This window comes from Eptesicus fuscus, chromosome 16, assembly GCF_027574615.1.
Source record: "Eptesicus fuscus isolate TK198812 chromosome 16, DD_ASM_mEF_20220401, whole genome shotgun sequence".
In the NCBI taxonomy this organism is placed as follows: domain Eukaryota; kingdom Metazoa; phylum Chordata; class Mammalia; order Chiroptera; family Vespertilionidae; genus Eptesicus; species Eptesicus fuscus.
In genome coordinates, this window is record NC_072488.1 from 41,442,708 (window position 1) to 41,457,488 (window position 14,781).

General features: G+C 46.6%; 1 protein-coding gene across 1 annotated transcript in view; it reads left to right on the forward strand.

The window, feature by feature from the left end:
- Window positions 1-14,781, forward strand: part of ANTXR1 (ANTXR cell adhesion molecule 1) — a 223,807-nt gene that overhangs the window by 160,886 nt on the left and 48,140 nt on the right. The window contains exons 15-17 of the mRNA XM_054728105.1: window positions 1,417-1,512; window positions 3,087-3,254; window positions 13,662-13,742. Of these exons, the coding sequence (XP_054584080.1) occupies window positions 1,417-1,512; window positions 3,087-3,254; window positions 13,662-13,742 (345 nt within the window). The remainder of the gene's footprint in view (window positions 1-1,416; window positions 1,513-3,086; window positions 3,255-13,661; window positions 13,743-14,781) is intronic.

Here is a 14,781-nt window from a genome sequence, read left to right on the forward strand (position 1 = left end):
AGATTGCAAAACCCTCCGGTCTCTAGAATGTGTAAACAGAGCCATGGTAACTGCAGGGAAATTCCAACTCTCTCATTGGTCAAAGCTTGGGCCTTTGTGTTGTCTTCTGCTGTTGTTTGAGTTTGGCAGGCAAGCTCGGGTCAGGGGATTAAATGGCAGGCTTGGTGGATCAGGAGCACGTGGAGCTGATTTAAGTGTTGGCATTTCCTGTTGTGGAAACACACGCGTCCCTGCACATGCGCAGGAGGCTGGCCCCGCCTCCTTTCTCCGGCACAGCCCAGAAATAGAGGTGGCAGCAAGTCCTGGGCAAGGAGGGAAGAGATGAGTGTGAAGGCAGCTGGCTGTGCAAGTGTGGGGGGGAGATCCTGGGACAAGGCATCAGGAAACCTGTCTAGAACTTCAGTTCCATTGATGTCTTCCTATCTCTGAATCTGACTGTCCTCTTCTGGGCGATGGGAAGGCTCAATGAGATGGCCTCTCCTGGTTGTCCTCCTGTCATTCAAAAACGCAGGAGACTCATCAAGCCATTTCCGTTTCCTAGTGAATAAAGCAGCTTTATTCTTGGAGTTTCTTGTGTTCTTGGTGCTGCTGTGTTCAGTTTTGGATGATATAATTTTAGGTATCTCCTTTGGAAAATGATACTAGGCCAGGGGTGCCCAGGCTTTTTGAAGCCCTATTTCATAGGTCACACACACACACACACACACACACACACACACACACACACACATATCCGCCTCCAGCTGTAAAGTTTAACCATGTATGTAAGAAAGATGCCTGGTTTGACATCACAAGCCTTCTGAAACTATATCATGGGGGGAAAATACTGTGAATTATTTTGTTATTGGAGGTTTCTGCTTTTATTTTATCATTTCACCCAGACAGTCTCCTTTTGTCCATGTTGCCACAGTGGACACATACCTACAGCATGGTGCTTTGCCGCCTCCTGTTGTGGAGTTGATGCGAGTGAATGACCACTGGAGCCCAGGCCAAATTAAAATTTAGGGAGCCTTTATTAGCCCGGCGGCCGGGCGACCCAGCGACTGCTCTGCCATTCTCCACGCAGGGAGACCAGAGAGCAGCAGCGACCCTTTGTGTAGGACCGCTTTTAAGCACATTAACCACATCCGGTTTTTGCAGAACAAGTAACCCAAGACAAAACAGTTTTTCCCAAGCAACGTCAGGATCATGCCAATGACGACCATGTTATTCACAGGGTCATCCTGTTCTTCAGAAAGCTGACAGTGTTCTATGAAAGAAGGCCTACGTGCTGGGAAGGGGCCATGAGACCGTATCTCAAGGCCTGGCCTGGTGTCAGCACTGACACCTCTATCTGGGGCATAGTCCACGGCCTCTCTGGAAGCATGCTCAAAAATTCCCCCTCTCCAACACTTCATGTCCACACTCTCTCTGCAGGAGGAAGATGATGATGGTCTCCCTAAGAAAAAGTGGCCTACGGTGGATGCCTCTTATTATGGTGGGCGAGGTGTTGGAGGCATTAAAAGGATGGAGGTAAGCCCTGGCCGGTGTTGCTAAGTGATTAGAGCGTTGCCTGGGTACGAGAGGGTCTAGGGTTTGATTCCTGATCAAGGGTGCTTATCTGGGTTACAGGTTGATCTCTGGCCCCAGTCAGGGCAGGTGAAGGAGGCAACCAATCTCTCTCACATATTTCTCTCTCTCTCTCTCTCTCTCTCTCTCTCTCTCTCTTTCTCTCCCTCTTTCTTTCTCTCTCTCTCTCCTTCCCCCTCCCTCCTTCCCACTCTCTAAAAATCAATGGGAAAAATATCCTCGGGTGAGGATTAATTAAAAAAAAAAAAAGATGGAGGTAAGAGAACAGCTTAATGTATAGTAGTCCCTTCTCCCCTTACCTATGGTTTCACTTTCCACAATTTCAGTTACCTGCAGTCAACCATGGTCCAAAAATTCCAGAAATAAACAGTTCTTAAGTTTTAAGTTACACGCTATTCTGAGTAGCATGACGAAATCTCGAACTGTCCCGCTCCATCCCTCCTAGGACGTGAATCACCCCTTTATCACATGTATCCACACTGTAGGTGCTCCTCGTCCCCGGTTAGTCAGTTAGTAGCCCTCTTAGTTACCAGAAAATCTGGCGAGGCAGTGCAGTGCCGGTGTTCAGGTAACCGGTTTTACTTCACAGTAGCCCCAAAGCCCAAGAGCAGTGATGCTGGCAGTTTGCACATGCCGAAGAGAAGCCATAAAATCTTACTTTTGAGTAAAAAGGTGAAAATTCTCGACTTACTAAGAAAGAAAAAAAATCATACGCTGAGGCTGCTAAGATCTAGAATGAGAACAAAACTTCAATCCATGAAATTTGTGAAGAAGGAAAAAGAAATTCATGCTAGTTTCCTGAGAAAGATAACTTTTATAATGGTATATTGTTCTATTGTTGTATTTTATTATTGGTTATCATTGTTAATCTCTTCCTGTGCCTAATTTCTAAATTAAACTCTATCATAGGTATGTGTGTATAGGAAAGTAGGTAGTATACATAGGGTTCGGTACTATTCGTAGTTTCAGGCATCCACTTGGAACGCATCCCCCAGGGATAAGGGAGGACTGCTGTCCTCATATCTATGTGCTGACTACTCACTGATGGAAAACCCAAGCAAACTGATGAAAACTCATACCTGGGATCTGGTAGGGATGTTAATTGTGAGGCATTAGATGGAGAAATGGAAGGCACAGCCTTTTAACTGTACACCCCCATATCTTGCCCACCATGAGTTGAAGCAGTTCGCTCCTCTGCTCAAACCCCCAGTGGTTTCTTCTCTCCCTGGAACAAAATCCAAGTTCTTACCGGTGCCTGCAAAGCCTTTGCATCTGCTGTCCCCACGGCCTGGACAGTCCACCCCCAAATATCCATCCACATGGTTTGCTCTCTGCTCCTTCAGCCCTCGCCCTTCCCTTTTCCACACCTCCCTCTTCCCTGGCCCTCAAAGCCCAGAGGAATTGAGGCATGGGGAGCACCTGCACTGCCTATCACATATGTGTTTATGATCCCCATTCTCTGGGGACATCATACTTTATTTTGTCATTTGGGTTTTTTTGTATGTTATTTAATTTAGGTCCGTTGGGGAGAAAAGGGCTCCACAGAAGAAGGTGCTAAGTTGGAAAAGGCAAAGAATGCGAGAGTCAAGATGCCAGAGCAGGAGTACGAGTTCCCTGAGCCTCGAAATCTCAACAACAACATGCGGCGTCCCTCCTCCCCACCGAAGTGGTACTCTCCGATCAAGGTGGGTCTCTTTCTACTCAAAAATCTATCCTCACTCCTGATCAAGCACTTTTAGTAAGAATCAGACTCTTTGACATGATGAAATAGCAAACCAAATTCCAGATCATCACAGTGGAACAAATTTCTCAGCTCGTGGACGTAAAAGTGCAGGTACTCACTTTTTCTCAATTTCCGTGTTATCAGGGCTGAGAACTAGGCTTTTTTGAACCATCCTCGAAAATTAGTGGAATGAAGGTGGACTTGGATAGTAACCCCAGAGGATCTTTATAAATTGTATAACATCTCATTTCATTGGTAAGCAGTTACTCTTGCCGTAACATAAGCCCATTCCCCTCCCGCCAGTGTATAAGCACACACTGGTGGATTGCATTGGCCATCAATCTAGGACTCACTCTCTCTGGCTTCGATCAAAACCCCTTTTTTCTCTGCCATCTCTCTTCCCCCCACAGCTTTAAATCTTAAAATCTCTCTGGCTTACTAGGAAGCTTAAACCACAGGAGGCAGTTCATGCTTCCTGAAGGCCTATTTTCTCTTGCTCTGGGGTACAAATGCCTTGGAATATACGTGATTCATTCAATACCCTTGCTCTTCAGGCTTGCCCATTAGCAGCTGCACTGTGCCAATTGTCAAAGAGCATGAGAAAATGATAGCTTTAAAGACTCTGAGAGAATCTGTCCCCATTCCTTCATTTCAGAAAACTCCTTCAGAAAACTGAGGTAAGTAAAGTCCTTGCTCTACCCAGATCCGGAGCCCAAGACCCCCAACTCCGGTCTATAGCCTCTACTTCTGTGCTCCAAACAGAACTGGACCAACTCCAAGGCCTCAAGTGAAAGATTTAGTAAAAGAGCCTGCTCTCATCACAAACACTCACACACACACACACACACACACACACACACACAGCCTTACCCCTCTTCCAATGACAGTAAAAATAACATTCATTATTCTCTGAGTTATTTGCTCAGAATATCCCATCTCTTATGAAATCAAAGGAATAACCATTTTAAACAGCAAGTGACACTTTATTGGTAATTGTCTTTTCCCAGCCGAGCCAGCTTATGCCCACACTAATTGCAAGGTATTTACATTTTGGCTTGCCCGTGTTTAAAGCAGTGAGATTCTTTTTTAAGATAAAACCCCTGGGGCAGTGGGTTGAACTCTAGAAAGATGTGGGCGAAATGTAGCTGCTTGACTAACAGCTGTTTGCTTGTAGTTGTTTTCTAATGTGGAACGCGCAGTGGCGTGCATGCGTGCACAGACAGGAAGGAGCCGCAGAGGATCTCAGAGATGAAGACGAAAGGGGTTTTTCTCTGATGTCGTTTGCAGCCATCTATACCTTCAGACTAACACAACATATTTGGTTACAGCCAGGTTTTTATTTATGTATTCTTAGACATTGAGAGAATATGAATTCTGTTTGAAGAATCTAAGTTGTGCTTAACAGCACATTATTCCTTTATTAACTGGGGGTTTAGGACTGAGTTTTATGAAATACATAAGGATATGGACAACTAGGTTTAGGAATCTAAAAGCATCCCAACACCCGCTTGGAATTAGTATCAATTCATTGAGTGTTTGTTGTGCATCGACTGTGTGCCAGGCACTGCCGGATACTGAGCGTACAGAAGTTCTCAAACCTCGCTGAGTATCAGAAGCACCTGGGAAAGCTCTACAAATACAGATTCCCAGGCCCAACGTCTCAAACCTAGTGACTCGGAGTCTCACAAAAGGCCTTCAGAGATATACCGCCCATCACAACTTGCTCACTTACTTTCATTAAATAAAATTCTTTTTCCCCCCAATGCTTCCCTTTTCAAATGTCACATCTAAACTCCCCAAGTGATACCTTCTGTTGCCCCAGTTACTGCTCCCTCCACAGTCCCTGTTCTTGAGCCTCCTCCTTGGTCATTGTGTTAAGTCATTGGTTCTCACAGTGGCCCCTGGACCAGTAGCATCAGCATCCCCCAGGAATTGTTATAAATGCACATTCTCAGGCCCCAACCTAGATCCACTGAATCAACAACATAGGGTATGGGACCCCAGCAACCTGGGTTTTAACAAGCCCAATTAAGAAATTGTCACAGAAGGTCCCAGCCAGCCTTCCAATGGAGGTTCCCTGAGGTGTCTGGCAAAGAGCCCCTGATCATAGCTCGTTGGTTTGTCAGGAGTCTCAATAAGGAGACCCACATTGGATTTCACAGTCAATTTTACCACAAACACAACTATTAGATTCATACCAAGTGGCTAGGAATCTGAGTCTCAAAGTATCACCCAAACAGCCAGGTGGGAAAGACCTCACCGGGACTAAGCGCCTCACCGGGACTCCCTCGTCAGGAGCTGAGAAAGGGTGACCGCCCTCTTGCTGGCGGAACAGCTCATGACCGCGCTTCTCAGCTCACATCACTAGGTGGGAGATATACAGTTGCCCTGATGTGACTGCCCATGTTTATGAGTCTTCTCTCCACCAGATTTGACCCCTGGAAGGCACCAATTGTGCTTGCCTGACCTTTGACCTGGCAGTGAACAGCACTGTACCTGGCACAGAGTAGGGTCTCCACCTTCTGATGTTACAGAGCTGAGGCACAGGATGTAATTATGAAACCATTCCCAGAGCTTCGTGCCGGTGAGACTCTCCTGGAGTACACGGATCGCTTTGGTACCCTCCGCTCCAAGAAGGTGACACTGTTCTTGCTATCTCTTCGAGGGAAGGAGAGAAAAAGAGAGGTCATCTTATGTGTATCTGGGCCAAGTGGGGTGAGGAACGGGCCGGGACAAGGAAGTTTGAAAATAGAAGCACAGAAAGGAATTCAAAAGTCAAAATGTATACTGCTTGTCCAGAAGAAGGGCAGACTTCCTCCCAGAAAGTCAGTGTTGATCCTATTGAACATGCTGCATGCTCCAGGATGAGCCCCACTCTAGCCACAGTGCCTAGGGACATCGCTGGGCCTTGGACATAACATTTAGCCTCAGGAAGTACCGTAAACTCTGCTTCCCTTTCCTGAACCATCTGGCTGGATTTGTCACACTCCTGGCAGGAAAAGAAGGCACACTCAAAAGGGTTAAACAGCACAGGTGTGGGCAGGGCTAAGGGAGGGACCTGAGCTGTTACACCCCTAGGCCTGAGGGCAAGGAAGAGAGATGGGGTCACTGGAGCCAGTTTTCTAGAGCTGAAGCCACCCAATGGGAACTGTGGCCATAGAGAGGAATCAGCAGTGTAAGCCTGGCCTGCCACCTGCTTTTATATGGCCCACAGGCTAAGAATGGTTTCTATATTTTTAAATGGCTGTATAAGTGCCTACATAATATCCTTGGGTTTGCCTGTTGACCCACAAAACCTAAAATATTTACTCTATGGCCCTTCTCAGAAAGTAAATAAGGACCATATGCTTTCACTCATATATGGAATTTAATGAGCAAACTGAACTACCAAGCAAAATAGAGACAGACTCATAGATAGAGAGCAGGCAGATAGCTCTGGTTGGGGGGACGGGGGGTCGGGGGGGAGGGGAATTGGGGGAGGTTGGGAGCATTGAACAAAAAAGAAAAAAAGAGAGAGAACTCATGGACATGGACAACAGTGTGGTGATTGCGGGGGCGCAGCTGGAAGCGAGCATAGAGGGGATAAATGGGGGAAAAAAGGAAAAAAATGTTTGCAGAGCCCTGCCTTATAAGAATGCAGCCACTGTTGGAGCCAGGGGGTCAGGGAAGGAATAGAAGGGATAAATACCCCAGCCTCTCCCTAATCTTGCCCTCTCATCTCCTTCTGGTGCCTCCTATTGGCCAAACCGAAGGGAAGCCAGATGATGCCATCTGAAAGGGTCAGGTTTCCAAGGCACAGAGCCAGGAAGGCAGAGGAACACAGGGAGTGGAGGGGGGCAGGCAGCTCATGGAGACAAACCAGTCTCCTCTGCCCCTACTATACACAGGGAGAACACCCCCACCCAGTGCAAAACTTTCAGGGGGTCCTGGGGAGACTCTTAGCTCCCCAGTGAAAGTGATCAGAATCATATACATCTTTTAATGCATTGCATTTGACTCACTTTTTTCATGCATTTCATAAAATAGATTTGAGAAGCAGGTGAGCACATTTGCTAAGCAAACCCAGTGGGAATTCACCAAGCGAAGGAGTCCACAGTGGGCTTCTCTCCACCATCCCCCGTCTAATTTAAGGCGCTGACCACACTGACCACACTTCACCCTTTCCTCATTCCAGGCCCATGACTCTTTGGCCGGAGTTTTCCTTTGCTTGGTTTCCACCCCCTGGATTTACAGCACCCCATGTTTCTCATTAAATTGGGACTGACCATTTCAGACAAGTTAAGTCATGCCCAGATATATGGCCACCAGATAGATTAAAACCAGGACTGTGTTCAGGTTCGCTGGAAGGCTTGCAGCCTTCAGAGAAACCATTTCTCTCGTTTTCCAGTAGCTCCTCCACATGACTGGAAATGACAGAAATGACAGCCGAAGGACAAAAGCCAGACCCTGGCGGGCCAGGCAGCCTGGCTGTTCCCTGCAAGAGACAGAGCGGCCTGTGCTGCTTGCAGGGCCTGGGAGGGGGCAGTGTTCTGTTCATTTTCTGTTCGGCCCACCTGTTGGCCTTGGCCTTGAGCCCCTTGACCTTGTAATCAAGCAGCTTTCAGTCATGAAACTGTCGGGAATGAAGCTGTATGTAGCTCAGTAAAACACCCTGGAGCTTTAAATATTGTCAGATGTGCGGTTGACATTGAACAGACTTCTATTGTCCCTCTTCAGCTACTTTTCAGAAAAGGTTCCCAACTTTTTTTTTAACAAAGACCAAGAAGGAGCAAACAGAAATTACCGTGTGTATATATAAGCATGTGTGGGGTGAGTGTGTATATGTGGAGAGGGAGGATGTAGGAAAAGTTTCCAACTTTATGCATTAATTTATTTCATTTGAAGGGAAGCATGGGCCACGATATTTACCATATATTTGAAGGTGCAAAAATTCCAGTGTTAGTCTATAACGGCCCTATAAGTCCAACCACTCTCAGAATTCTCAGCCTCTGACTAACTTCCGCTAAGGCAGACAAGCCAGCAAAGAAGACACAGCTGCTGCTCGCCAAAATAGATAAATAAAGAAAAAGGGAAGAAAAACCCAGCCACACATGCCATGCACCACGTGCTTTGAGTGGCAGTGGCTTAGGCCTTCCCGGCGCAATCTTACCGTTTAGGAAGAAACAAAGCTCGAGTTGACATTGGACCTCTGCTTTGTCTCACTTTGTGGATCAGAAGTTTTTGTCCGAGGCTGAGGAGATGCGTTGGGAGCCTGGAATGGTAAATTTCTCACTTTATAGTCAACGCGCCTCAAATGGAAGAAAGCTATTTTTAGACGTCAGCTAATACAGTCTGGCGGAGGCCCCCAGGGGGTTGGGGAAATCTCTTAGCTCACAGAAGCGGCGGGGCATTTCTCCTGGGGAGTGAGGACCAGCATCTTGAATGTGTCCCGTGGAGAAGCCTGCGCGTGGTGGACACTCAAAGCTAGACTAAGTGGCGGGGTCAACCCGAAGGGTCCTCCCGAGGCTTGGGACGAGGCCCAGGGACTGGTTGAAAGAACCCCCTGAGGCTCTTCTGGCCCCCAGGGGATGCTATTAATAAGCACATTAGCTACCGTCTTGAATGACAGGCTTCTGCCTACATTCAGAAATCAAGGCTCCACGAGCCTTTGCTAGGCATTTCTCTTTGACTTTACAGAGTTATTCTTTATTCTCTTCTTGGTTATAATACTTATTCTAAAGCTCCCTTCAGCTCTTGCATAAAAAGCTACCTGCTATAGGCATAGAAAGAGGTATTGATTAACAAGATTGTTTTCGATGCCGAAGAATGGGGACTTTAGGGTCATGTGTGGGACAGTCAGACTTCGGCATACTGAGGATATAACTAGAGCTAGCTCGTCTCACCTGGGTCAGGAGAGTCCAGCAACAGCCACTCACCTGGGTGAAGCACTCGCCTGGAGGAAGCCTGTACCATAAAGCAGGCCCAGATCCGGGGCCTTCCATGCACTCACTCCTTTATTTCTCATAGCAGCCCTTCACAATAAAAACGAATACGACTCCCATTGTACAAATGGGAAGACCAAGGCACAGAGAGGTTTGGTAACTTGCCCAATTTCATACCTTTAGTAAGATGTTTCTTGCTTTATTTTATTAACTGCAAGGCATTCATTTAAACTAGCAATGAAAGCTGTTATTACTCAAGTAGGAGAGAAGACAGGGAGCCTGAAAGTAAAAGACCAATCAGGAAACTATTATCAGAGTGAGTGACGAGGGAAGAGCACCCTGGAGACAGTGGGTCAGGAGCGGCCAGGAGGAGGCGGCTGGAAAGCTGTTACAGAGAGAACATCCCCGCGGTGTGGTGGGATTTGGACGTGAAGAGGTGGGGCGGCGGGGAGGTGGGTTCAGCTTGCCATCTGGATGGATGGTGGTGCCGTGAACCAAGGCAGGGTTTGCAAAAGGAGGAGCACGTTAGGAGAAAGAAAGTTCAATGTGTGGTGTTTGGTTTTCAATACCTGTGCTGTGTCTAGGTCAGTGATGGCGAACCTATGACACGCGTGTCAGCATTGACACGCGTAGCCATTTCTGATGACATGCGGCCACATGCCGAGGATGAAACATTTGCTGCTCCTGAGGATGAAACATTTGCGACTAGAGTCTTGGAGTTAGTTTTTCCTCAAAGTGACACACTACCCGAGTGATGCTCAGTTTTTTTGCGAAGTTCGACACACCAAGCTCAAAAGGTTGCCCATCACTGGTAGGTTATAACTGAGATTTGTTAAGTCATTGGCTACCCAGATCGAGAGCTGAAGAGTACACAAAGCTGAGGATAGGATTTGTGAGGCAGCAGCAGAAAAGGGGGAAGTTCGGCCTCTGAGACTGGCTGAGAGTAGTCAGGGTGAGCCTCAGCCTGGGGGTGAGACTAGAGGAAGACCCAGGGGAACAGCAGAGTGTAGGCTGAGGGGAGGAGCAAAAGAGGCTGAAAAGGACTCACCTGAGAGAGAGGGGCGGGGGGAGCAGGCAGAGGCTGATGGCACAAGAGCCCAGGGCCAGTGTGCAAAGGGAGAGGCCCGCATGTCAGATCTCTCAGAAGAATCGAGTAAAAGAGGCACAAAGGTGGCCGAGACATTTGGCCCTCGGGCTGCCAAGGGTGGCCTTAGCAAGAGCAGCTTCGGTGGAGTGTTGGGGCCACTGAGCACTGTCATGCTGAAGAAGAAGTGTGGCTCGAGGGAAAGGGGAAAAGGGGTTGAAAAAGCACAGAAGAGAGGATCCAAATTATTGGATCCTTACACTCTGCATTACATTCTTTTCTGTCTTTCTACAGAGGCTCCCAAATGGTCATCGTAATGGCGTTACCATGATCGTAGATAACATGTAATGAATACTTTCTATGAGACAAGTGCCTGTCTAATTGTATGCCTCATACCACGTCTATGGGACAGACAGTATTATTACCGTCATTTTAAAGATGAGAACAGTAAGCATTAGGGAGATGAAACAACTTGTCCGAGGCCGCAGAGCCAGGGAGGGATAGTCCCAGAGTACAAACTCAGGCAGTTTGAATTCCGTCATTTTGTGCTTAAATATCATACTATGATCTGTTGACACAAAGAAAAACATAATTTACGACCCGTTTGTTTTTCTGGTGTTATACATCTAGGTGGCTTCTGCTCTTTTGCTCTGCATGTAGCTTTAAATGTCTGCTGCGTTAATTAATATGCTTCAACAGCCAAATTTTCTTTCAGCCTTACCTCATTGCCCCTCGTCTGTCAAGAAGTTGAGTGACTAGCACCCAGAGTGCTGTGGGTGGGCTGATTTACAAAACCGAATACTGTTAGTCACCCAAAAAAAAGGAACGAAAAAGAGGCATTCTTCCAGGAAATCCACCTGGTTATATATTGAAATATAAATGCTTATCCCAAAGAACCCTAAAAGAAAACATGCACCTAATGATTGAGACGGGTTGAATGCAGAAAACCATGCTGAACACAGCATTCTAAAGTCATTTCAAAATATTTTCAGAGGCTTTCGTAAATACTTTGCCAAAAGAGATGAGAAACACTGCACTTAGCGAGGCAAAGTTAACCCACAAGAACTTGAGCAACAGTTGATAAAGGTTCAAGAGCATACTTTTGGTATCTGAATATAACCCACCAGAAAATCATTTCAGAACATGAAGTCTTCGGTGTGATATTCTCAAGTTAACATTGCCACTGTGAAAGCTTTGTGTCACAGAACTTGAACTCTCTAGACACCCCAGCCTTCCCAGCACTATCCTTCAGAGACTCTTCCAGACCCGTGTTCTCCAGCATGCCTGACTGAGACCCAAGTGGGAAATACATTTTGGCCCAGTATTTGCCTATGCGTGTACATTTGTGCACACATGTACACTCATACATACCCACACCCACACACATTTATCTGAAACACATTTTTCACAAAATAATACTTATCCTCATCATGTGCAATTACCTCTAATCTTTTCTTTTCGATCCTATTTTATTTCTTAAAAATTCTGTTCCTAACATACAAAACTGTTTCATGAGCACTTAAAGAGTTGCAACCTACAGTTTAGAAACTCTGTTCTAAAGGATCTAAATTCAGGTGCTCCGGCCAGAATTGTCCGAGGAAGAAGCTGCCATCGGTATAGTAGAAAGTATATGGGCTTTAGAATTAGACAGACATGGGGTCCAATCGCACCTCTCCAGTGAACAAGCTGGGCAGGTTAATTGATCTCTCTGATCGACTATTTCCTCTCCATAAGCCTTTGGGGCTGCTGGGAGAATGAAATGAGAGGACACAGGTAAAAGCAGTTAGCCCAGCACCTAGTAGCACTGAATACATTCATTCACCCAACAAATATTTATTGAGCATTAGATGCTGTCCTCAGGGCTAGGCACACAGCAGTTCACAAAACCAGTGATTACCTCTGCTTTCATGGAGCTGGCATTCCAGTTAGCAAAGACAGATGATAAGCAAATAAACATAGACTATGTCAGGGAGTGATAAGGGCTGTAGCGTTTCCCATTGCTGCTGTAACAAATCACCATAAACTTAGTGACTTAACACAACACAAATTTATTATCTTATAGTTCTGGAGGTCAGAAACCTAAAATGGGTCTCGCTGAGCTAAAATCAAGGTGAGGCCAGGGCTGCATTTCTTTTTGGAAGCTTTAGAAGAAAAATTTGTCTCCTTGTCTTTTCCAGATTCTAGAGGCAGATCCACTCACATAGCCCCCTCCCAACTAACCTGCCCAAAGGCACACGGCTTGTTCACTGGAGAGGTGGGATTGGACCCCATGTCTGTCTAATTCTAAGCCAGCCACAGTGGATTGAGTCTTGTCCCTTGGAGCACTCTGTGCCTCAGCGGGCACATCTCCTCTGACTCTGACACTCCTCCCCCTCTTTTAAGGACCCAGGTGGTTAGATGGAGGCCACTCAGCTAACTCAGAATAATCTCCCCACCTCAAGATCCTTAATTTAATCACATCTACAAAGTTCTTTTTGCCATGGAAGGCAACATGTTCACAGGTTCCAGATAATAGGATGCCATCAGTAAAGGTGGAAGGAGGGGATTTTTCCGCCTCCCACAAGGGCAATGACAAAAAATGAGGCAAAGTAAAGGGGACTGCTGCCTGTTGATGGAGTCACCAACCAGGGGTAACACTAAGAACAAAGCTACATAAATGTCTTTTTGTTTGTTTGGTATTTGCAATGGCAGAAACCAGCTTCCATAAAGTGTGTCTCAGGCACTAGAACGGCCAGAGGCATGAGACTGCCTTCATCATATACTGGGGAGACACTCTTCTCAGATTCAACCAATTACACACAGCTACAAAGAGGTTGTGATTTGAGGTCATCTGTGATTTTTGGTAATATATCCCTTGAGCCATGGATTCCTGAAAGAGTCGTTCCTGCCGAGTGAGGCTAGGGGACAGCCAGGTATCTGTACCCAAGGGCCTTTCATTGGTCTTGCCCCTAGATACTTCTGTTTAGTAATTTTCCTGTATCTATCATCACTGTTTTCATTTATGAACTCTGGGTACTAAGGGAGGGGGAAAAACTCTAATGAAAACTGAAAAGACAGACTTGTGTTAGGATATGCCCAGGAATGTGAAAGGGCAAAAGCCAGCAGCCTGGATGAACTCTGTGTTTGTAAACTTGGGGCTGCACTGAAATCTCAAGTGTATCCTGCATGAGCATCAGGGTCCTCTGTAGGTGTCTCTTCTCCTTCGCTTCTGAATTCAGGGACTAAAGAGTCCCTTACCCTGTCACAGCCACGTTGCCAGTGCTGTGTTCTCACAGGACTGAAGGAGCATGGAAACTCCACAGGTCTGTGCTGGCCACTGGTCTGCTTTCATATGTAATCTTGGTGCATTTTTTTTTTATTTCAGGGAAAACTCGATGCCTTGTGGGTCCTGCTAAGGAAAGGATATGACCGCGTGTCCGTGATGCGTCCACAGCCAGGAGACACGGTAGGACTCAGAAATGGTGTCACACACACAGTCATTGTCTGTCTCCCTCTGTGTTTGTAGAGCTAGAATAACTCCAGGTAAACAAATCCAGCTATTATCTCATCCGGTGACAAATCAGATACTAGTTTGTCAAATTATGGGTTTTACAAGACGTTGACTTTTGACTTGCTTTTCTGAAAAGGATTTTGTCAGAACTAGGTTGGGTTAGCTTCCTAGGACCCGAACTTAAGTTATAGGTACGGTAAGTGAATAAAGAGGGGCTGGGTCTGACGTTGGGCCATCGCAGGAGAGAGGCCTGCTGCTCCTCACCACCCTGGGCAGTGGCGACAAACAGGATGCCAGAGCCACAAGATGGGGCAAGGGAACAGGGACCACAGAAGAGTCCCCCCATCTTCTAGCAGCAGGTGTTGGGCCCAAATGGTCCAGAATCATAGGAGTACTTTCTGTCCTGGTAAGAATTTGTCCCAAAATTGTCCAGACCAAGCTTAGAGCATCTCCAACTAAGAGGAGTTAGAAAGGGAGGAGCCAGCAGAGACCTGAGAAACCATCTGCCCGTGTCTTGGTTTCGTAAAGGAGGGAACTGAGGAGCTGAATCACTTGCCCTGTTCAGATCGTAGCAACACTGGAAACAACCTCAGTTCTGCTGAAAACTCATCATTGCCGTGTCTTCTTGTAAGAGATGGTCTCTCCTCCATAAGTTTTTTGTTTTTTTTTATATTTTATTGATTTTCCACAGAGAGGAAGGGAGAGGGATAGAGAGCTAGAAACATCGATGAGAGAGAAACATCGACCAGCTGCCTCCTGCACACCCCCCACCGGGGATGTGCCCGCAACCAATGTACATGCCCTTGACCGGAATCGAACCTGGAACCCTTCAGTCCGCAGACCGACGCTCTATCCACTGAGCCAAACCGGTTTTGGCTCTCCTCCATAAGTTTAACAGAGAAAAAGCTTGGGACCAAATTCTCCCTCAACTATCAGCAGCCTGCATCTTTTATTTCTTCTCAAGGAATCAGGCACATTCACCCAAAAGCACAAT